This window comes from Sparus aurata, chromosome 4 (genome assembly GCF_900880675.1).
Source record: "Sparus aurata chromosome 4, fSpaAur1.1, whole genome shotgun sequence".
NCBI lineage: Eukaryota > Metazoa > Chordata > Actinopteri > Spariformes > Sparidae > Sparus > Sparus aurata.
In genome coordinates, this window is record NC_044190.1 from 31,223,013 (window position 1) to 31,244,996 (window position 21,984).

The window sequence follows — 21,984 nt, forward strand, 5'->3', positions numbered from 1 at the left end:
CACACATCCTTCACCCTTCACCCCTGCTGCTATGGTAACAATGGACTCGTCTCCCTTTTTTGTTGTGAACCTGCTTGATGAATTCATAATCCCCAAAAATATAACAGAACACTGACAGGGGCTGGTTTTACTCACTGATACTAAAAACTGTGCACGGTTACTTGGAAAGGGATTTGAATAATTGTTCCACCACTGCACATTGTCAAGATTAAATCAGTGGCTGTTGCCGTGTCTGGTTTGGACCCTTTGCCAAAGTGGTAAAATGTTACATTATTTCACAAAGCAAGAAAAATTCAAAACACGAGATTAGATTTGTGTAGGACAACCCCATTAATGGGCTTTAAAACCATCAGGATTAACAATCTAATTATTTGATAGAAAAATAATAAATCAATAAAAAGTCTGAATGAGTAGCAGAAAAATGATTTTTACCTATGTACGGTTTTGAAAGCTGGACTTTTACTTGCAGTGGAGTTTTTCCACATTTATGTTTTGATATTATTATAAAAGTTAAGGATTATTTATATTTCTAAGCTTCATTGCTGCTTCCCTCCAGAAAGAGCCCACCATCCCCTCCCTCGCCCCGCAGATGTGAGGTTTCGGCCTGAAGTGAAGACATGGAACACACAGTTGGTCAAACATCAACATTAAACATTTATTTCTCATTTTTTATTCTGAAAAATGCAGAAAAAAAAGACAGATGTATTTCCCTCAAAGTGAGAACTACATATCAAGCAGTTCCCGGGGAAAAACGAAATGAAAAAAACAAAACAAAAAAAACACTGGACCAACTCTGCCTCTCCAGTATCGTTAAACAGAAAAGTGAGCAAAAATATGCATGACCCTCAATACATATAAACCACGGATCCATTGCTTTTATGTTACATATTTACAATATCATCATAAAATAAGTCCTATGACAGGAATCCCAGAAGGAAACTTTTTTTTTTTAAAGTCACATTCAACCAGTCCACTAGCACAGCCTGCTGGTCACATAATATACTGCAATCCCAGTATGTCTGCACATACTACAGCATTTAGCCCAGAGCTGGAAATAACAAACTAGTCTACACATGTGGATCTCTTTTCACACAGGAATCACTACAGAAACATTGAGAGAGGAACAGATGAGCTCCGTGACGGACAACATTTTTTAGCCTGGTGGATCACATGATTGATTCAGTCAGTGAATGTTGGGCAAAGTGGCTGTTTTAAGGCTATAAATGATAAGATAACACAAAGGAGACTATATCCATAATATGTTTCACATCGCCTGCTACACACACCGAATATTTCATTCTCGTATCATAAATAACTTTGACAATAGCACTCGTTAACACCAATTGACACAGACTTTTGCTTGACTTTATAATACAACCACATTCTTTTGTTGGAATAGTAAATGATACGATGTCGATGGAGTACAAAAAAAAACTAATCACATGTCATAAAAGATCCAGGCCTGCTGGTTTGATTGGCACCTTTGACCTTTTTGATTTACAATCACTGTTCGTAGCGATGAGCAGTGTGCACATGAGCGCTGACCATACTGCAGCTGCTCTGTCACCATCTGCAAAAGGTTTTTTAAAATGGAGCCTGGATCAGAAAATTTGGACTACATATGACAATACTGAGGGACGAAATGCACCAGCCAGCCAATAAAAAAAGGGAGAACATTAACTCCGATCACTGCCACAACTGATAACAAACGTGATCAGACAATAAGAGCTGCAAGAGAGGGTTAAAAAAAAAAGAAAAAAAAAGAACTCCTTCAGGAGGAGACTAAACTTTTGCACAAACAGACAAACTGGGATTGGGGGGGGGGGGGGGGGTTTAATACCTTTAGTCATTTTGTTTTAAAACACAGTAATATTAACAGCAACATGGAAACATCTTTTAACAATGAAGCAATAGAATCACAAACACTGCTACGAAGGTGGGTCATATTAGGTGGTGTCAAAACTAGAGATGCACAATATCTGAAAGTCATCTTTAATGGCCAATCAAAGGCCTTCAAAGTAAAATGTCTGCTCAAAACGAACATTTCTGTCAATAAGATGAACCACTGACAGTTTTATTTTGTCCAGTGAATTTGATCAGTTTGTTCAAAGTAATGCGTTGACTCCACTGCAAGAGAGGACGTTCTTTGCAATTAGGTGGAAACAGATATGTGCATATATATCGGACAAACAGAGCTGGAAAAAAATAGACAAATATCCAATAGTGTGCATCCCTTTTTGAAACTACTGAGACAGGAGGGACAAAATCATCTCTGTGGGCTAATCGGCCAAAAAAAAAAACAAAAAAAAAAACGTAACAATGATTTTATGTTGAGAAATACTCCAAGAAGTCATGACAGGACAGAGTGTGCAACACAAACTGTGCTCGGAAAAAAAGGAACAGCGGTTTCAGCTATCAAAAGAAGGATGTGATAGGTAAACTACATGTTTAAGAACACCGCTGTCTCTAAAAAGAAAAAACACCTGACCCACATTCGCAGCAGCATTTGCAACAGCCATTTGGTTACTTCCAAGTGGAATTCTTGGTCAACAGTTGGTACACAAAAAAAAAAACGGAAAACGTGAATCTTGACACTACAAAGCTCAGCATTTGCAGCATCAAGCTGCCAGAAAACACTAATAAAAAACAAATAATGAACATGACTTCAGAAGGCAGATTAGGAAGTTCATAGTTTATTAAAATTCTATATGTTTCAATCTAAATGAGTATAAAAAAAAACAGTTGAAATCAATGCGAAAATTCCTAAGCAAGTGTGAGTGTACAACGTATGATCCAGTGTACTCTACTCATTTCAAGTTTATTACAAGACAGCAATCTTCGACCCTGAAAGCAACTCAGACAATCATGAGTATTTCTCAGAATAAAACAATGAACATGTCGCTTTTTGCCTTGCTACCTCTACCTGTCCTTTGATAAACCTCTGAGAAATAAAGGAGGAAACTGAATGTTCCAAATCTCCAGCGTGGCCCAGCCACCATGAGGTCCGTTAACAAATCAGATAATAAATACAGGCATCCAAATGGGCTACAACAGCAAATATTTTTGAAACTATTTTCCTCATGCATACACACAAGCATACGTCTGACTGAGATTATGAGCTTTCTAAACCCTCTTATCTACTCCTAACAGTTACTCTTTACAGTGCAACAGTATGGCAGCAAATGGATAGCAGTGCTTTCATTAAAAAACAAAAAAAAAAGGAATGGAAAATAAAAATATATACAACATTATGGAAAAGCAGTAGTTTCATCTTTTGGTCCTGCGTCCATTACAGACAGAACTGCTTTTCTGAAAATGCTTCCTCATATCAACAACAGTAGTTTCCACAAGACTGTGAAGGGCTGCAGGGGGGAAAAGTGGAACAAATGTTAGGATCTCAGCTGCCACTGATAGGTGGAGTGTTGGTAGAGACTATCAAATTTGAGCCTGTTTAGTCAAAGTATTCAGCCGAAGGGATTCACTTTTTGAGAACGTCTGGGTTTCATAGTGCTGACTTTACTATGGCCCTTTTTTGACCCAAACATGACCTTCTTAACTTTAAAGATTGTTTAACAAGAAACTATATTAAGCGCTGAAGGAAAACGAAAAAAAAACAACAACACCTAACAGGTTTCCATTAATAATTACGCGGTTGCCTGAAGCCACTAGAAAGCAACCACACGGGCCAAAAGGCTGTGTTAAAAAGAACAAAACCAAATATAGAAATCAAGACAATTGAACGTGTATTGACAGCTGAGTCGGTGTCATAAGGAAATAGAAAGTGGTTATCGGCACAACAAAGCGAATCAGCAGTGACAGCAAGTCACTAATTCCTTCATGGACGAACTCAGGAACTCCCCTCATAAAACAAGAGTACACGCAGGTGCACAGTACTAATATGAGCTGTGTGGCCTTTCACTGGTTTTACTTCAAAGCCACTCAAGACAAGCCCGTTGTTGTGCGTACACGCCATTTGTCATCATATGTCGACACTGGCTGGGTGGTAAGTCAGGGACTTTTAGTCGTAGATGGTAACAGGGAAAGCTTTGGATTTAAATGCACGTGTTCTTCCTCATCAAGAACAAAGGTAGTGAGGATTGAACTTTATTTCCACGGAGGTAAAAGAAGAACTATTTCTGTCTTTGTATATGAACCCCTCCCATACTGCAAGCAGCTTATCTGTGTTCACCATGACTGCTGCTTGATGACATTTGGCAGAGGAACATTTTTTGCATGTTCAGACAGTTTTACATAAAATCTATGAGTAATGAAATTTCCCTACACAAACAAACTTGACCTCTAAAGTATCCATTTGCATAAAACGCATCTAAGCTGGGCTCGTATGGCTTTGGGGGAGTGGAGATTCTGTGGATGAACATAAACAAAAACAAAAATCAGATGAAGAGTTTTTCTCACCTCGTTACAACTGGGAACCTTCAGACCCTCCGTGTGCGTAGCCCCCTTTAGATTTCATCTGGGCCTGAACAAGGTCCACCTAACAAACATCAGGGCGTACATGTTAGCTAGTTTTCTACACTCTGTTGGTTGAATATTCTGTAAAGAGGACAAAATAAAACCTACCGATGCGAGTCCCATACCCATGTCCCCTGAGCCTACATGTGTTGTGTGAACGAAGTTTGTTGGCTCCCCGATCATGGAGCGATCGATTCGTCGCCGCCGTTTCTGAAAATGAGTGCCATAAACATAAACTTATTTTTTTTACACGAAATGATGAAAATCTTTTCATCTAAAATGTATTAAACGCAATCTCACTAATCAAGTTAAAATCAGCTGAAACAGAGCCTTCTGTTTTCTCTTCTGTTTACCATCTGATCATTCACTCCACATCCATGAATCCTTTTATCTTATCTGTCAGTAGATAAACTGGCTGACTAAAACTTGGCACGGTCCTAGTTTTTGCTGCCAGATTAATACATTTTATTGAAAGCAAGTGTTGTGACAGAGAGTGGGATGTGGTTAACTAGAGGCCCTGACACTTTCTATTTAATCTCCAATAAAAAGAGGATGTAGACATACTTTGTCAGGCGCGTCCCCACCACAGTACAGCAAAAAAACACTTAAGGAACTTTAAGTAACCTTTTCCCCTTAAAAAGCTTCAAAATCATTTTGATGGTACAATGTCTTGTAATAGGGTGAATGGTGTATCTGCCACTGCCACACCGCCCCCCCATCACTTGTTTCTGCAGTATGTAACTTCAGTGAGAGGGAAGGATCACAGCGTCACGTCTGAGAAGCTATTCAAGACGTGGGATTTGTATTTATAGCAAAGGTGTAGAAATGAGAAACTTTAGGGGGTGCAAAATCGCACACAATGCCAATTACTACATAAAGTTGCTTTCATTTTTTAAGAAATATGAATATTCACTATTGTAACTTGAATGTGAAGTGGAAGGTACATGGGAGGGAGAGAGAGAGAATACTGCTATGTTTGTGTTTTATGTTAATACCAACTTCAACTTTAAACATGGCAACTAGATTAAAGATTTGAGATTTTTTGATTGATTTCTCTTCCATGATAATCTCATACTCACAGGTTGTGGCTGCTCTGCAATGCAGCAGCTGAAACAAACCCAGAACTCAGTCATTCTGAGGCCGACAAAGAAGCCACAGCAGTTTCCTCTCTCAGTTCAGACGTCTCTCTGCGACTGTCTTCCTGTTCAGTCTTAGCAGCAGAGCCACAAACACACGCCGGAAACTGATGACAGGCACAAACCACTGGTTTATCCTGGGTTAACAGTTGGCACGAGAACCGTTCATCTAACACAGGGCAGCGCACTCTGTCAACACATAAAAGATGCAGAAAAACATTTATTTTCCCATTTAATACTTATACACCGTGGCAAATTGGTTATCACTGTCAGGCTTATCCTTAATGTTTAAACGTAGTTTTCCGTGTCAAGAGATCGTGGATTTGATTTAACAACTTAAGGGCACCTTCTTGAATTTAAAAGCAGTGTCATGTGGTTAATGCTGGTTGATTTAGTAGCCGGTTTTGTGCCTGACATGTCAATGTCATCTGCCGAGAGCCACAGATAATGACGTCAAACAAAAGACCGACATTTGTGTACATATATAGCTCGTCTACTAGAAAGGCTTCTATCTCATATTGAATTAACTGCACTAATTTACGTTACATACATATAAGCTATTATGACTTTCTCATACAAAAAAATTAATTGTACAATGTGAAAAACTGAGTAAAAGCAGTACAAATGCAAAACGTTTGTGTATTTTGGAATGCTGCAGGAGTCACAAGTTTAAATGTCAAAATGGAAGAAATTAGGTCAGCATGTTTCAGTGAGGAACCCTGAGCATCACCTACTATAAAACACCGGCTGTGCTAGTCATCAGCGCGTTTTTGCTTACTTTTGTAAGTAATCGCGATAAAGAACTGAGCATTGTCATTATAACCCCAGGCTTTCATGGTCACTGATCAGCAGATGCTTCAATGCTCACCCTACTGTTATTAACACTGCAGCCTCAACAAGGTATCTATTTAAATTAAAATCTCCCTGGAGCTAAAACACATCTATAGGCTTATTCAGTTAATGGGACAGACAAGCAAATGCATTTAGAGCATCATCTGACAACATGACTGGAAATACCTATGCTTTCACTACTGAACATTAAGTTTCTTGACTGCTACGTATGCTATATTATACGTGAGAAGGACTTGCTCATAAGGGGAACAGAATCTTCAAATGGTGACTCAAGATGACTTTTATTTTAAAGAAGTGTAACGTGTGCTGCTGGGGAAGACACAGGGCTGCACAAAGGGACTATTTTCATTAACCACAGATCTGCTGACTATTTCCAGGATTGACCGTTAAGTCTGAAATTGTTTTCTTGAAAAGTCTTGAAAATAAGTTTTAATCTGAAAATGTGACTGATAAATGCTCACAATTTCCCAACAGTTCAAAACCCAAACTCTCACGATTTACTATCAATAAATGACAAGAGCTGAAAATCGTTCACATTTAGGAAGCTGGAACCAGCAAATATTTGACATTTTTGCTGAAAAAACGACTGATGTGGTTAACCAATTATCAACTCATGTTCCGATGATCGACTAATGGATTGATTGACTGATCATTGAAGCTCCCCAGACATAATGTCTGTGGAGGAGAGGCTGTGAAAGGAACTTATTGGATTTTAAGGTTATCCCAAACTTTATCAGGAGCAGAGGCACCGCTGTGAATTCTGACAGAGCAGCAGGACCAGACACCCTGAGATGTGTCATGTCAGTGAATAAAATGGTTTTGCTGTGGATAACTTTACTTGCATCAGGCTTTTTTTCCTTCAGCCATTATTGCAGTCAGGACAGGACGGGGACAGGAGGATCAAGTGATCTGCCAAATGCAAAGAGCTCGCTGACAATGTAGATTTCCTAATTGGTGCCCCTGGCTGACATTGAAGCGTTACAGTCCACTCCATACAGGTGAATCATAACATGATGTGAGTGAGAGGGGTGTTAAATGCTAATCTTAATGACTGCTGAAATCCTTAAAGGCTTAAGTTACTCTACCTCAGATCACAGGAACCTAATCTGTATTTACAAACAAATGAACGTTACGTAACTTCGCACCGCTGCGGCAAAGACTCTTCACAGGGCGAGTCCGAGCTCAAAATCACAACTTGGCTTAATTCAGTATTGTAATGGATATTATTCAAGGTTTCCACAGTTAATTTGAAGGGAATTACTGTAGTGGAGCGGGCGGAACCAGTGTAAGCATTATCAGCTCCTAGAAGAGTTAGCTCACAAGCTAACGTTCACTAGCTCGCTAATAGCAGCAGGTCCGTGTGTGTGTGTGTTTTTTTTCTCCCAGTGACAGCTAGCACTAGCTAACCAGGCTAACTGAGCCCGTTTTCGAAAGTCCGACTTCAAAGCTCAACAAAAACGACACGTAACACAAGTTAACATTGTACTAACCGTTTACTGACTGTATAGTGAACATAATTCGAAGAGTTATTATGATTATAAGTGCAAAAACTTACCAGATGGCGACCGGTTTGCGGGAGTAAAAACGGACGATCGACTGAACGCTAAAGAATGCAATAAACCGGGAAGTGAGCTAGCTGATTACGTCACACGACTTCCGCTCCAGAGTGTGACTGCTTCCGTGTTGACCCACGTTTTCACGTTTCTCACGGGAGAGCAAAACTACACGCTGATACAGAAAAACTTATTTTTGAACAGACACAATGAGGCCACTGACAGAAGAAGAGACGAAGACGATGTTTGAGAAGCTGTCAAAATAGTAAGTAAACCCGGAGGACAGTTTGTTCGCCTGCTAATATTCAAATGATATGGAACCTGTTAGCATCCCTGTTAGCTTGACGTGTGAGCCGTTTCTTCTCCCCTCAACAGCATCGGGGAAAACATCAAGCTTCTCGTGGACAGACCTGACGGTACCTACTGTTTCAGGCTACAGAACGACCGTGTGTACTACATGAGGTAATGTGGCATATATTTAAATACACGCGCTCTATCTGTCAAGTTCATCCACTTGGAGAAATGAACGTGTCCTCGTTTTCTTCCCCACAGTGAGAAAATTCTGAAGTTGGCCACAAACATTTCCCGGGACAAGCTCGTGTCAGTGGGAACATGTTTTGGGAAGTTCACAAAGACCACTAAGTTCCGCCTGCACATCACAGCTCTGGACTTCTTGGCTCCCTATGCAAAGGTGACCATGGGTGCATCCCATTTATCTTATTTGTGTCTCTGCTGCCATCATTTGCATCCCCTCCTCTCTCCCTTGCTCGTATCAGTGGGGGTAGGATCGAGAGATGCACATTTTTTATTTATCTGATATTACTTTTAATATTTGCTGACACAGGACCTGCTTGCAAGATGTTATACTGGAAGATGCCACTCTCCAGCTGTATATACTGGTTTCTACTGACATTATATTTGTTGGTAATTACTTCCAAATATGCAACACGCCATTAATCAGACAATTTGTGCTAGATAGAGGTCAGTCGCTATTATTGATTTTTTTTTTCTACCAACAGTGAGAATCTATATACAGGTGGTATCTGCCATTAATGTTTTTAGAAGCCATATGGCCGAAGAACATCAGCATAACAGTAGGGCTTTTATACAGCACACAATTTGGCTTGGTATAGTAGGTCACAGTAGCACATTCACCAACTCAAACATTCAACATCTAAAACTCAAACTCTGTTATTGAATATTAATGTCACTCAGTCTGAGTTGAGATTTATTCTTCTGAGTTGGGTGCTGCACATTTACACCTGCTACAGTCAAAGCAAACCTGGGTAATTCTGAAGCTATCCTAGATGTTATGGTTATACATTATGTATATTTTAAAATGTGATCACTAAATATTACCTCCATTGTTATTCTTTCTATGCTGCATTGCTTTTTGATCAATAACATTAACCCAGGATAACCAAACAGTGATCAAGTGGGCAGTAGCTAATGCTTGTGCTTACAGCCATACCTGTTTTTATTCGTAAAAAAATAAAAGTTGAAGCATTGTATCTCTATTATGATTAAGTTGGGTAAATTCATGCACGTGTATATATAACTTGAAGGCTTCTGTCCTGTCATCAGTTCAAGGTGTGGGTGAAACCCGGAGCAGAGCAGTCCTACCTCTATGGGAACCATGTGCTAAAGTCTGGCCTTGGCAGAATCACTGAGAACACTAATCAGTACCAGGGTGTCGTGGTCTACTCCATGGCAGATGTGCCCCTGGTAAGTTTTGTAACCAGATGACACCACACTCAATGCTATGTCAAGTGCTTATATCCATACAAGCTCTTTGAAAAAGCTCAGAACAATGTATTTGCTAGTGTAACTCTGGAGAACAACTTTCATTTTAGATCATATGACAGATTTTCATCTCTGTCCTTCCTCCACTGATGGGATTTCTTAAACTGCGTTTTATTTCTCAGGGTTTCGGCGTGGCCGCCAAGTCCACTCAGGAGTGTCGGCGAGTGGATCCCATGTCCATTGTCGTGTTCCACCAGGCCGATGTGGGAGAGTACATTAGGAATGAAGACACACTGACATAAAGATGCATCAACAGCTGGACTGTCACATGCCCCTTTTCTTGACACATTTAATGCCCAGGAACGTTCACTGAAATTCACCGCTGCGGTTTGTTTTAACAGAACTGGTTGGATTGAAGTGTCTGGTTCTAGGGCATCTCAACAGCAGATGCTACAGTTGGCCAATGTTTCCAATTTACAATCTAAGGGCTGAAACGCAGACCTCTCTGGACCTTGGGATACTGCTTATATGCTGTCTGAAATATTCTCTTGTCACAACGACTCCCGAGACTTTCACTCATGCTCCGAGCTAATTCATGTCAAAATGAAGGGCAATGCTTTTCTGTGTTTCTCTTTTGTAAATGTCATCCTTCAAATAAATCAACATTGTCTTTGTAAAAATGTGTCTTTGTGAGCTTGCTGCTGTATGCAGGGCTACAGTGAATGATGTGTGGTGTATGATTATCAGACACCAATGCAGTTTTTATAAACAGACAACAAACTACTTTGCAAGTTGAAACAAATTTAATGAACTCTGAACATGATAAAGGGGTTAACTTTAGTATTTTTCAACCTGGACCCCAGGTTTTTGAGTTTTTGAAAATCTGTCCATTAGGTGAAACAACCAGCAACCATGACACAGATGGATCTGTTAAAGAGTAAGATATTTATGTTTTACCGGAAATTTGGGCTGCAAAACTAACTGAAACATTGTTGAACTGCAAGATGGCCAAGTGTTACATTTAATTTGCAGAGGCTGCATTTTTTTTTTTTTTAAATCCAGGTAAATTGTGAAAGTTGTTTCCAATTTCCAAAAAATGTTGCCCCCATTAATCACTCAGACACAGAAACATGGTAAAAAAAAAAAAAAAGGGTCCAGTTTTAAAAATACAGAATATACCATTTTAATGTACAAAAACTTGTGAAAGAAAAAATAAAGAAAAGGTGCTCTGTCCTTTTGGAGTCCTCTCAGACCATTTTTGACTTTTTCAATGTACGCCACCGGTCCTTAAGGTTGATATTTGTTCGATTCTCGAAGGAGTAATAGGACTTTATTTTGCTCCAGTTGCCCTCTCCGAATTTTCTGACCCCTTCTTTCAGCTTCTGTGTCTCACTCTCAGTCCACCTCTGCAATACAACAAGAACATGAGGTCGCTTAGTTTTCTGCTACTTTAACACACCATAAGACCGACAACATAACTTCATTTTATTTTTGTCAGTCTGCTTGCATAGAACTTCGATCGGCTGCTAAAACCGTCAGATATGAAAGTTGTGGGCTTGCTGCAAAGCATCAGTCTTATTGGAGGCCAGAAGCAAACCAAACTCAAGCTATCCTTTCTACATCAATGTTTTCTGATTGTAGTTTGATATTCCAATAACTTGGGAGTGTAGCCAACTTTAAAGAGACTTGACAAAAAGTAAAGCACCCCAACAAATCTGTTAATTCTTTTTTTTACTTTTAGATATAACAAATCTTAGTCTTGTTACACTTACCCTCTTCCTGTGGCCAGAGTTTGAAATGTTGCTCTCGTTGTGTGATCCTTCCAGGAGAAAAAAAAAGGATATATTACTCCTTGAACAATTTTTTCAAACTAGATTTATAAAGGATTAATAAGAAGCAGACATTTGATAAGATAGAATATTACCGCTATCCTTGTCAGAGGTGAAATAAGACTCATCCTCATCCCATATTTCCTTACTCTCCTTTGCATTATTGAACAGCGTTTTCCTGTGAACAAAAGAAAAAGTTATTTTCATGCTTCATAATGCTAATTCATGAAGACCTGTGAAAAACAAAAAAAGAGCTGCATTTTAAATAATCTAAGGCTGTTTAAATAAATAGGTCATTTTGATGTGGGTTTGTAAAACTTGTAGGGCCTTTTGCCTTGGTCAGAAAGTGGTATTGTGTTTGCCATATAATTCATGGTTATTAAGGATGATCACAATTTTCATAGTCATTGAAAACCTTGAAAATCATGATGTTGTAGCGTTTCCAAACAAACATGTTTATTACATCTGGAGAACAAACTTTGAACAGGCTCTCTGCAGCACTAAAACATTCTCTAAAAAATACTGTTTGACACATTTTACCTCTATGAGGAAAAAAAAAAAAATCTCATGATTTTGGATATTGCACTTAAAGCGATTTAAATTATTTTGTGATTAACTGTGCAGCCCTAATGGTTTGTAATGAAACTGGCAGGAAAGCAAATACACAGGAACTTTTGACTTACTCCATTTGACAAATATCATATTGTAGTATAGTGGTCGACTGATAGTGGATCTTTAAAAGCTCATATAAGAATGATAGCTTGGAGTAGGATAAAACTGATGTCCAATTAACTGGCTGATATTAAAAAAAATAAAATGGTGATTATTTTTGTTGGTAAAAGCTACAACATAATCATCCATATTCATGTTTGAAATATTATTAATTAATTGAAAAATCTTATTACTTTATTCGTATTAAACTTTATTAGAAAAGTTGAACTGAACATTAGGGCTATCTCTCTATCCCCCTAGACCCTCCCACCCTCTCTGTGAAAAGTTACAGTGAAACTTTGGCTTTGTGCAGTTACTCAAACAGAGGAACTTTAGAGACGTGCAGGACGCAGTCTTTAATTTGAGTTGAAAAGCTAGCAGTAGCTGTCTGTTTGATATCAACACACAAGATCTAGAAACGTGATTTTGTGGATTACATTCTGTTGCACATCCAAACATTAATGTTCGTGCATATTCCCGGGGTGAGGAGGATCCTAAAATGTGACTTTATTTCATGAATGGATGGATAGTTACATGGCTGGATTATTTGGAAGAGATAACAAGTACAGTATGTTAACAGAATGGTTTCTGTTCCTGCCTGCCTGCCCGCCTTTAAAGCCCTGTCCCTATCCAAGACAAGGTGATGGTGTCGTGTTATATATTCAGGACAGCATAAACTGAAAACGGGTCAGATGAGAGAGGTCTGGCTATGCAAGACTAAATATGACTTGAATGCCACACTTATCAGCCTTTGGTAAAATCAGCTGTTCCAACATTTAACATTACCCCGGGACCCCAAAGATCTTGTATTGGTCGACATCCATTCTAAAGTTCCGGCAAGCTCTTTAAAAGTATTGGTTGTTTTAGTATTTTCTGCTAGTATTCATACACAAAAGCTTGGTTAAAGCTACTGCTGGTGCGATCTTCACTCACCATTTTGAAGTTGAACGACCTTGAGCCGAGTTCTTGTGAGGGGTGGAGCTCGTTCGAGGGCTAGGTTGACGAGGTAACAGATTGGGGGAGCTGTCCAAAGAAGAATCTACGATACAGACCTCATCTGTATTATCAGACTCCCTGCATAAAAAACATGAAGTTAAATAAAAGACGTTAGTCCTTGAATTGGTAACCAACATAGTGACGTCAAATGAATATATTGTTTGGACTTGCCTGCTGGGAGGACTGTTAGCCAGTTGTTTACGAGGTTTCTGTACTAGGGTTTTACAGGGAGCCACTGGCGACTTTTGATTTTCATCATTATCGGATGGCATCTGATTGGATTTAGTGGCCTTTCTGTGTGTTGAGAGTTGACAGTCAAGCATTGATCAGAAAATTAGCGATTTGTTGACAACAGCTATGTTGTGTTCCTAAGGGTGGGCAATCTGACAATTTTAGATCGTGATCCGTTTTTAAGGTGTCCACAATCTACTTTTCAGGAGCATTGTTGATTTACATTATAGATGATGGATTGTGGTTGCGACTGAACACATTGTGACACTCCTATTTGTTCCCACGATACAACATGTGAATTTAGCCAACTCAAGACTACTGCTAGTATGTAATGCTCCCTGACAGATCTGTTACTTTGAATATTACAAAGGCAAGTCTTGTTTTACTCACCTTCTTCCTGAGGCCCGAGTTTGAGGTGTTTCTCCTCCTATGCGATCCTTTAAGAAAAAAATAGAAAATATTATAAAACAAAATTTCATAACTAGATTTAAAAACAGACTTAATTTATATTATTGTTAGGATTTACACATTTTCATTATGACCCACCAAATTATCGTCTGTCCTCTTGACCAATTACTACATGCATCTATGACCCCTTGTCTACTATATAGTGTGCATTAATCTATACCAGTCATGCATATGTCAGATTGTATCCGTTGTTCAGTCTGTGCCTAACACTGCCATGCACCAGCAGGACCTCCACAGTGCCCATGAACCTGCACACTGCTCATTAAAATGTGAAGTCTGCCACACTGTGACTCAAATGCTATGATACAATAAATTGAACTATTGATTGTCTTTTCCCATTATCCCACATTATTAAAATAGTTGAACATATCCTGTTGACAAATGAGATAGGTCAGAAGCATTAGTCCTTTTTATGAGGGGCTAATACATAGGAGAGCAAAGCCAGGATATGAGAGAGAACACATTCACATTTCACAAATCCACAGCATAGGCCTCAAAATCAGAGATAACACTTGCTTTTCCCAAAACCATTAAAGTGTGTGCGTTAGGGAGACAGCCACTAACACTTAAACAAAGAGCAGATGTGCAGGAAGACAGGACAGGGAAGTTTTTCTTTCCAACAGTGCGCTGTCTCCAGGGGATCAGGTTTCGTGTGCCAAAGAATTGGGACCAGTTCATGCACCCAAGATGGGAGGGCCAAGTCTAAACCACAGTTCCTCCCCACCTTTTCTACCTACTTGACCAATAAAAGGTATTCATCTTATCCATTTGCTTGACCAATGACAATTCACACATTTGTTGTAACTGAAAGCATATGATACATTTTACACTGAAATTGTGCATCTTTTTCTGGGCGACTGGTTGCAGTAACAGCTTTGCTGCTTAGGGCTCTGCTGCCTGCGATTTTTTAAACAGAGAAAGTCCTTGATCGATTGAGCTTTTGCTTTTACTTAATGATACAATTCTTAATCAATAGTTAAGGGTACGTCTCAGTCTGTCTACTCTCAAATCTCAAACAAACGAACACACCTTACATTATATTTGATAAAATATTACCGATATTCTTTCTGGGGTTGAGGTACGACTCTTGCTGAGAGGATCATTGGCCAGTTGTTTACAAGGTGTCTGCAATGTGGTTCTGTAGGAAGATGGTGACTCTTGCGGGTCCTCTTCACTGTCGGATGACAACTGCCTGGACAGTCTGCATGATGAGAGTTGAAACTTAGTCAAGCATCGTCCAGGAAAAGACAGATCAATGGATTTGATGAAGCTGTTTCAACTGATGCTTTAAGCTACCCACTTTAATTCAAACTTTCCTTACAGTGAGAAACAAGGCAAAAATGTGTGTATATTGGCGCTGGCATAAAAAATTGTGTATTGGTCGGGCTCTAATGCTAGCTAACTTGGTAGCTGCCGCCAAATTCAACTCAATTTCTCTGAGGGTAGCTGGACTACTGTCCCAGAAATAATTAAAAATGAATTATTGTCATTTTAAGGCAATAATATCATAGCATAAGTACAGCTTTTTGAAGACCAATAAGTTATCATTATCAAAATAATCAATCACGGTATTATCATGTCAGGCCTGCAGACACTGCTATCCTTATAGTCTGACCAACCCGAACCATTAACATTAAGACATGATATTAACACATATGACAGCCCTATGTGTGGTGATATTGTACATTTGGTCTTACCTGTGGATTGAACGGTTGGACAGTACAGGGGTCTCCTCTTCTTCGTCTGCTGACAACTCTGCCATACTTGTTGAGGCTCTGCACGGCAAATAAGCAGTTTCAGTGCTGTATACTCACCAATCAATCAATACAGGACCATGAGCAGCTGACTTAATATGAAATATTGCCGTACAAGGGCTGGTGTAAAATATACTTTTGTCAATAAATGTTTACTGTGTATCATTATCAGTATCTGTGTAGGAAAAACAAGCTATATTAGCAGTATAATGTAGTTAAGAGCCAAAAGTTTTTGATTAATTTCTGTTTTCAAAAATGTATGTTAAGTAAAATACTGTTTTTGCTTCTGCAACCCCTGTTTTTAAAATTTTAAATGGGTCATCTTATCACAATGTATGGTTGCATTATGTTAGATCTTGCACTTTAGAAAGACTGTTAGCTTGTGGCTTGCTCAGACATGCCCTCAGGTGATAGGAGCTCAAAAGATACTGCCTGCCTGAGTACCCCTTGAGATACTACTACAGTCAAAAAACCTTCCTTCATCACCATTTTTTTATGTGTGAAATATAAGAAATAAATATCACCTATTGTATTTCCATAGTCATCTGTTTGATTTTCACTTCATGCAAAAATGACACAGATGTATTCTAGGATAACCTTTTAAAGAGAGATATGTATTTACCTGCTGCACATTCTATCGGACTGCCTGCGTAGTTTTCGTGTGGGTACAGCAATCTCACAGTCTGTTAATGGGCTCTGCAGCAGTTTTTCACTGGGTACAGCTGGTGACTGTGACTCTTCTGTCCTGACTTCATTCTCAAGGTCCTGAGAAGCTGCCGTGCTCTGTTGGCTGTCTGGCTCGGTCACCAGTTGTGCCAAAGTGAGCAGCTGCCTGTTCTTCTGCACTGAAGGAGGCATCTTGGAACGTGAACCTGCCTGCGTTTCAGGAACAGCGTCCATTTGTGGCGTTTGGTCTGCTGGGGAAGCCTCCATTGGGCTACCCTCGGCTCTCTGAAATAATCCATCCTGCTCTGTGTCTCGATTGGTGTCTTTTGTGGGAGCGGATGAAAGGCACAGGGAAATATCAATATCAATTCGATCCTGTCCCTCTCTCTCCACTTCTTCCTCCAGCTGAGCAAATGTTCTCTCCTCCAACCCTGGAGACAAATCCCTGTAGGCTGCCATCAGCCTGGCCTTCGGGCTAATTACATATGCACTGGAAAATAAGATAGGGACAAGAAAGAGAGATTAGGATGTTTAGACCAGAGAAGAATAGTGTAGATCAGGGGTACTCAAATACAAATCTTTAAGGGCAACAAAGATTTTTTTCAATGACTCAAAGGTCCATGTATTGAGGTCGGTCAGGCCACATGCAATAATACTGTAATATTCAAAACAAAATGTCCTTTTCATTCTAAACAACAAAATACGAACTAAAATAAAATTTAATTTCCATTTTAACATAAATTAAAATACATAGTTGAATATTTCCTCTTTTTGTTTGCCTTCAAACATTGTGTCCATCACTTCAGTCATGCATTATTTTATTTCATTGTGACATAGATGTGACAAGCATCCTGCTTGCAGCTTGATATGACAATTTCAGTGCATTTATTTGTGTTGTGCTTATCGCTGAATTTTGAGGAAATGTCTCTTCAAAATTCCTATGCTTCGTCTCATAATGCCGTTTCAAATTGGAAATCTTCATCACAGCTTCTCCTGGCATATTGTAACGCCCCTTGTGGACTGTGGCGCAATGACTCTTGGGTATTCTGTTGGTGTTGGTGTAATTATGGTTCGTGAATGTGTTTGTGAATAAGATGATATGTAAGATGGTTGTAGGTTAATTCACGTCATTTGTTCTTTGATTAAATGGTGTTGAGTTTTAACAAGGATAATAAACTTTTTGGCACCGTGAGTGAAAGGGTGTTTGCCGGGAGAAACTCCCCGTCCGTTACAAGGTTTGCGTGTTTGAAAATACATGATGAGACGGGGTAGAACTAGTTAAACTACGTCTGGCCTTTGTTACCGCTGCACTGTCAGATACGTGGGGCTTGTCCTGTCAGAGGGAGAATGAATGCAAAATCCCTATTTCTCTGAGTCGCGGATTTTCACTGTTCACTTTAAAATAGCAATTTACTTGAAAACACGCAATTTTCAATCTTTTACCACCGGCATAATGTGAATACGCGAACTGCTCCGAAAACGAAAGTGAAAGTTAAAAGTTGCGCTCGCAGCGGTGAGTGACCCAGCTGTCTCTGTATCGTTGGCATGGAGACAAGTCCCGGGGCACACTTGCTGACCCAACCAAAACACATGGTGAAGGAATAAAAGTTTGGGGGCCACAGACAGGAGGCCGGCGGGCCGGATGCGACCCGGGGGCCGCCTATTGAGGATCGCTGGTGTAGAGTAAGTAAGTAAGTAAATTTACTGGAATAATTTTTTATCAAATATGAAAAAATACTATGCAAAAAAAATACCGTACAGTAATATGTGGTTTTACTGGTTGGACTTGCTGCTTATGGCGGTTATCTGAGTAATAGTCAAACTAACAATTGGGGGAAATCCCTGTTTCCTTCAATCTCTCCAGACAATGGAAAACAGATGGTTTGATACTTAAAAATAAAGAAAGGTCTGTTGTTAGCCAGATGATGCGTTTGAAAAACTCAAAAAAGGCCAATTTTAACTCCGTGTTATTCAGTCAGGTGATGAGCTGAGAGGCATACCGCATTTCAAGCCGGCCAATGTTTATTTGTGGAGAAGATGATGGACCAGGTTCTTCCTGCTCATCAGGACCAGGTTCTTCCTGCTCATCAGGACCAGCTGCACCCCCATCTGCCACTCTGAGTCTTCTGTGTTTCAGCTGTTCTGCAGCCTGTTACACATACACGAACCAAAATCACTAGTATAAAAACAAGTACTTCAGCAACAAATCAACAGAATTGCATCTGTCAACAGAGACTAGGTTTTTATTCATTGAGCCCTTTTGACAAATGTCTTAAGAGGACTCATTAGGTGAGCTTTGTGGTGCAATAGCATCTCAAACACATATCAAATTAAATCATTCATTAATTAAATACCTCATGAACATAGAGCTTCAAAGAAAGACGTAAAAGTTCCAATGCAACAAGCCTTTAAATTGGGCTTAACAATAACAACACACCTTGTGGAAAAAGGGAGTCTCATCTGGATAGAGCCCTCTGCAAAAGGCCAAAATTTCATTTTTGAACCGGTGGAAGTTACTCTGCTCAATGACTTCATGCGTTTTACTCTTCTTTCTGATGAGACCCATGAATATAGCTTTCTACAGAGAACACAGACATTCAACAATGTGAAACACATGCCATGCACACAAACAAACACAGAAATGAAGCCAAATATGTTGAAATTAACAAGTGAACAATTCCTAGTTTAAGCATCGTTTTCAAAATGTATAGACATGCAAGTCAAATTGAAAAGGACTAATTTATACCTGATATACATAATACCTTCAGGCTGTGATTAATGTTTAAAAACCTTAACTGGTGTTGAGTTACTAATATGGTTATCCATACATATGCGATGAATTTGTTATTGGTTATCTGTATTAGCATGCTACTTTAATTACTGAACTCACCTTGCCAACCATTTGTTTTGGAAAGTGTGTGTTAAGAACCTTTTTTGCCTCGTTAAACTTATTGTTCTTTATGAAAATGACCACAATCTGAAGACAGAAAAAAAAAAGTTAGAGCAAATCTGAAAACAAGTGTATGTCCTTACATTACATAAAAAACGTATTAAAAAAATAAATAAAATCAAAACATACCATTTCTTTAATTAAAGTGCACACATTCTCAAAATCTTGCTGTGGAATAGAGGCTTTCTGGTTAATTACTTCCAGCATAATTAAGGCTGATTCCAGAGGACTTGTTGACTCTTCAGGACCAAATGACACGTCTGTCGACAAAGAAAAAGTTGTTGCGTTTGGGTCACAATATGAAAGTAGTATTGGATGTATGCTCAAGCACTGATTTCAGGAAAGTGTCTAGTTCTTACAGTTGGGCTGCAACGGTAGACCATTTCATTTGTAGTGACACATTTGTTTGGAATCTGAATAACAATTTGGTACTGTGTGGTTGTGTCGAATCATTATTTCTGCTCATGATGCATCTTTAATTGATTTATTTGTTGTATTTTGTATTTTTGTTCAACAACTTAACATGGTGTAAGAATAACTTTGTTTTATTGTCAATTCTGGAAATAGAAAATTCTCCAAATGCAACGATTTCATAGTACAATAGAGAATTAAACACCAAGTTAGGTGAATAATCACACACATTTTCAAGATATCTTAATTTTTTTTGTTCTGGATTTTTGGCATGGAGCATGTTTTAATGTTTATCCTATGCACAGACACAGAATTACACACACAGATGCACATAAACTAGACCCCCAAGCAATAAACAATTTTTAAAAAGTGATGTGTCATGATGAGTGCATTTATGTTCTTTTCACCGAGATTTTCACCCTCATTTATCCGGGAGAGAAACTTCAGGACTTCAATCTTTAAATGCAGGTCATTGGTGATCTCACAAGGACGACTCAAAACACCTGAAACAATAACAATAACAATAAATAATCCTGTAACAATAAACAAACCTAAAAGGGGTACTTTGTAGAAGAAATTCGAAGCTAGAACTGCATAAACAGGCTGTTCTCAGGGGGAAAAGAATCTCCTTAGAACACTGTTTAAGGCTAGAAAGGTGACAGGGTCCTCCACATGTAAACAAATTAAAAGCGTATGTATCCGTGTTGTCTCTTAGGGTCAACTTGTTAAATCAGTCATGAAAGCGAACCGAGTTGGTTTATTTAGGCTTAAATAAATAACTGCAACTTTAAGTAAACAATTCTCACTCACTGGTGACTGCGTTCAATTTGATTAACTTAAACGTGGATTGTATTAACAGCCGTTTTAGTGTTAGTTGACTGAAATGCTTTGCTTAAAAACAGCCTTTAGAAATATTTACAAATGAATCTATGACACCTTGCAAATGTTAGGCCACTCACTAAATCCAATGAACTAACGTACAGATGCATAGGAGACACACGGGTAAACTGTACACTAAATCGGAAGTACTCACTTTAAACACTACGCTGCTGTTTTACAAAAGCAGACACTTATTTATTTAACAAATGTACCTGTGTCCAATCACAGCCTCTCAGGACTTTCTTCCACTCAGTTGACAGTCGCGGAGGGGAGCTAAAGCTACGGCTAAGCTAATTTAGCTATCTGCAAGAGCACAACACCGTCAGTAACGAGCGTAGTGCACAATTCAAAACTGGCCGGTGAGATTATTTAGGACATATAACATGCAGTAGATAAAACAGCCTGCTGACACCAAAGTCTGTCGGACACAATGAGTTGAGTGAGTTAGCTAAACAAAGTCCAAAACTAGCTTGGCGGTTAGAAGTGAGAGGCGGTTTGTCACTTACTGTCAATCACAGTTCGTACGTCAATGAAGTCCGCGTAAAGCTCCTTTTCGAACAACTCCTGCGCCAGAGACACATAATAATCAACAAGCCAGCGGTTAACGATGGCTTCGAGCTCTGTTGGCTGACTGTTTACACTTTCGTTTGCCGCCATGTTCACATCACGTATTCTACTTCTTCTTCTTCGTCGTCTGATAATCACAACGGGCCCACCTATTATGTGCCCACACTAACGACGGAGAGACGGAGTCACGACTCCTGATTAGGGGGTTTTATTCTTCCAAGTTTGACTGTTAAGGCAGGCCTTCAAGCCAGCTCTGTGCCACCACATGAGTAAAAACGTTTACAATTGTGGAATATCTACGAATAATGTTGATGATGCAAAACCTGCCAATCCAAGGAGACACGGTTTTGGAAGAGAGTGTTGCCTGAGAGTCCAAGAATAGGGATTAATCACCATCAGACTAATTCTTCTTTTCAGAGTGTATAGCTGGTCGCACAACTTGTAGACAACACTATACTGCCACCTAGTGGTGTAAAGAGGTAATTGAGGAAGTACTGTCATTGATGTTTGAATTGTGTTATATTATTACACATAGTTATAATAGTGTTTATCAGACATCTTCTGCTCCATAGCATGTCTGTGTCTTGGGTGGGATGCAGCAGGAATGAACAACTACCTTACTGTTATGTTCCTATTTTTATGACTTACTTAGGAGGGCATCTGCATGGCATTTGGTCAGAATATAACTTTCCGTTCTTCTTTACTTGATTTTTTTTCTTTGATGCCGAAACAATACCTTTCCCCGCTTCCCCAATTTCAATTCCC

General features: G+C 39.2%; 3 protein-coding genes across 5 annotated transcripts; 1 reads left to right on the forward strand and 2 right to left on the reverse strand.

Annotated features, from left to right (window-relative positions):
* Nucleotides 1-630: 630 nt before the first annotated feature.
* On the reverse strand, nt 631-8,150 carry LOC115580169 (CDC42 small effector protein 2). The gene is made up of 5 exons (XM_030414169.1): nt 8,017-8,150; nt 5,553-5,798; nt 4,582-4,683; nt 4,417-4,495; nt 631-3,362 (listed from the first exon to the last, which is right to left on the reverse strand). The coding sequence occupies exons 2-4, from the start codon at nt 5,604-5,606 to the stop codon at nt 4,421-4,423; spliced, it is 231 nt and encodes a 76-aa protein (XP_030270029.1). The 5' UTR covers nt 5,607-5,798; nt 8,017-8,150; the 3' UTR covers nt 631-3,362; nt 4,417-4,420.
* Nucleotides 8,098-10,800, forward strand: nip7 (NIP7 nucleolar pre-rRNA processing protein). The gene is made up of 5 exons (XM_030414168.1): nt 8,098-8,279; nt 8,390-8,476; nt 8,567-8,705; nt 9,599-9,739; nt 9,940-10,800. The coding sequence occupies exons 1-5, from the start codon at nt 8,224-8,226 to the stop codon at nt 10,057-10,059; spliced, it is 543 nt and encodes a 180-aa protein (XP_030270028.1). The 5' UTR covers nt 8,098-8,223; the 3' UTR covers nt 10,060-10,800.
* On the reverse strand, nt 10,542-21,568 carry terfa (telomeric repeat binding factor a). 3 transcript variants are annotated; one of them, XM_030414165.1, is made up of 15 exons: nt 21,159-21,568; nt 20,193-20,276; nt 19,492-19,622; nt 19,303-19,389; nt 18,850-18,990; nt 18,413-18,561; nt 16,369-16,902; nt 15,690-15,767; nt 15,049-15,193; nt 13,915-13,961; nt 13,465-13,587; nt 13,231-13,371; nt 11,682-11,764; nt 11,530-11,576; nt 10,542-11,163 (listed from the first exon to the last, which is right to left on the reverse strand). In XM_030414165.1, the coding sequence occupies exons 1-15, from the start codon at nt 21,307-21,309 to the stop codon at nt 11,005-11,007; spliced, it is 2,100 nt and encodes a 699-aa protein (XP_030270025.1). In that variant the 5' UTR covers nt 21,310-21,568; the 3' UTR covers nt 10,542-11,004. The 3 variants fall into 3 exon arrangements, with proteins under 3 accessions (XP_030270025.1, XP_030270024.1, XP_030270026.1); XM_030414164.1 differs by having other exon boundaries at nt 20,181-20,276; nt 21,159-21,567; XM_030414166.1 differs by lacking the exon at nt 18,850-18,990 and having other exon boundaries at nt 20,181-20,276.
* Between the last annotated feature and the right edge of the window lie 416 nt (nt 21,569-21,984).

Bases quoted from the DNA above. Each gene is read 5' to 3' on its own strand.
- terfa (XM_030414164.1), bottom strand. From the start codon at position 21,309: ATGGCGGCAAACGAAAGTGTAAACAGTCAGCCAACAGAGCTCGAAGCC. The intron at 20,277-21,158 runs GTAAGTGACAAA...TTATTGTTTCAG, and splicing joins CGTACGAACTGTGATTGACA to GTGTTTTGAGTCGTCCTTGT. The intron at 11,577-11,681 runs GTAATATTCTAT...TTCTCCTGGAAG, and splicing joins CACCTCTGACAAGGATAGCG to GATCACACAACGAGAGCAAC.
- nip7 (XM_030414168.1), top strand. From the start codon at position 8,224: ATGAGGCCACTGACAGAAGAAGAGACGAAGACGATGTTTGAGAAGCTG. The intron at 8,280-8,389 runs GTAAGTAAACCC...TCCCCTCAACAG, and splicing joins TTTGAGAAGCTGTCAAAATA to CATCGGGGAAAACATCAAGC. The intron at 8,477-8,566 runs GTAATGTGGCAT...TCTTCCCCACAG, and splicing joins GACCGTGTGTACTACATGAG to TGAGAAAATTCTGAAGTTGG.
- LOC115580169 (XM_030414169.1), bottom strand. From the start codon at position 5,606: ATGACTGAGTTCTGGGTTTGTTTCAGCTGCTGCATTGCAGAGCAGCCA. The intron at 4,684-5,552 runs GTGAGTATGAGA...ACTCATTTTCAG, and splicing joins TTGCAGAGCAGCCACAACCT to AAACGGCGGCGACGAATCGA. The intron at 4,496-4,581 runs GTAGGTTTTATT...GATGTTTGTTAG, and splicing joins TGGGTATGGGACTCGCATCG to GTGGACCTTGTTCAGGCCCA.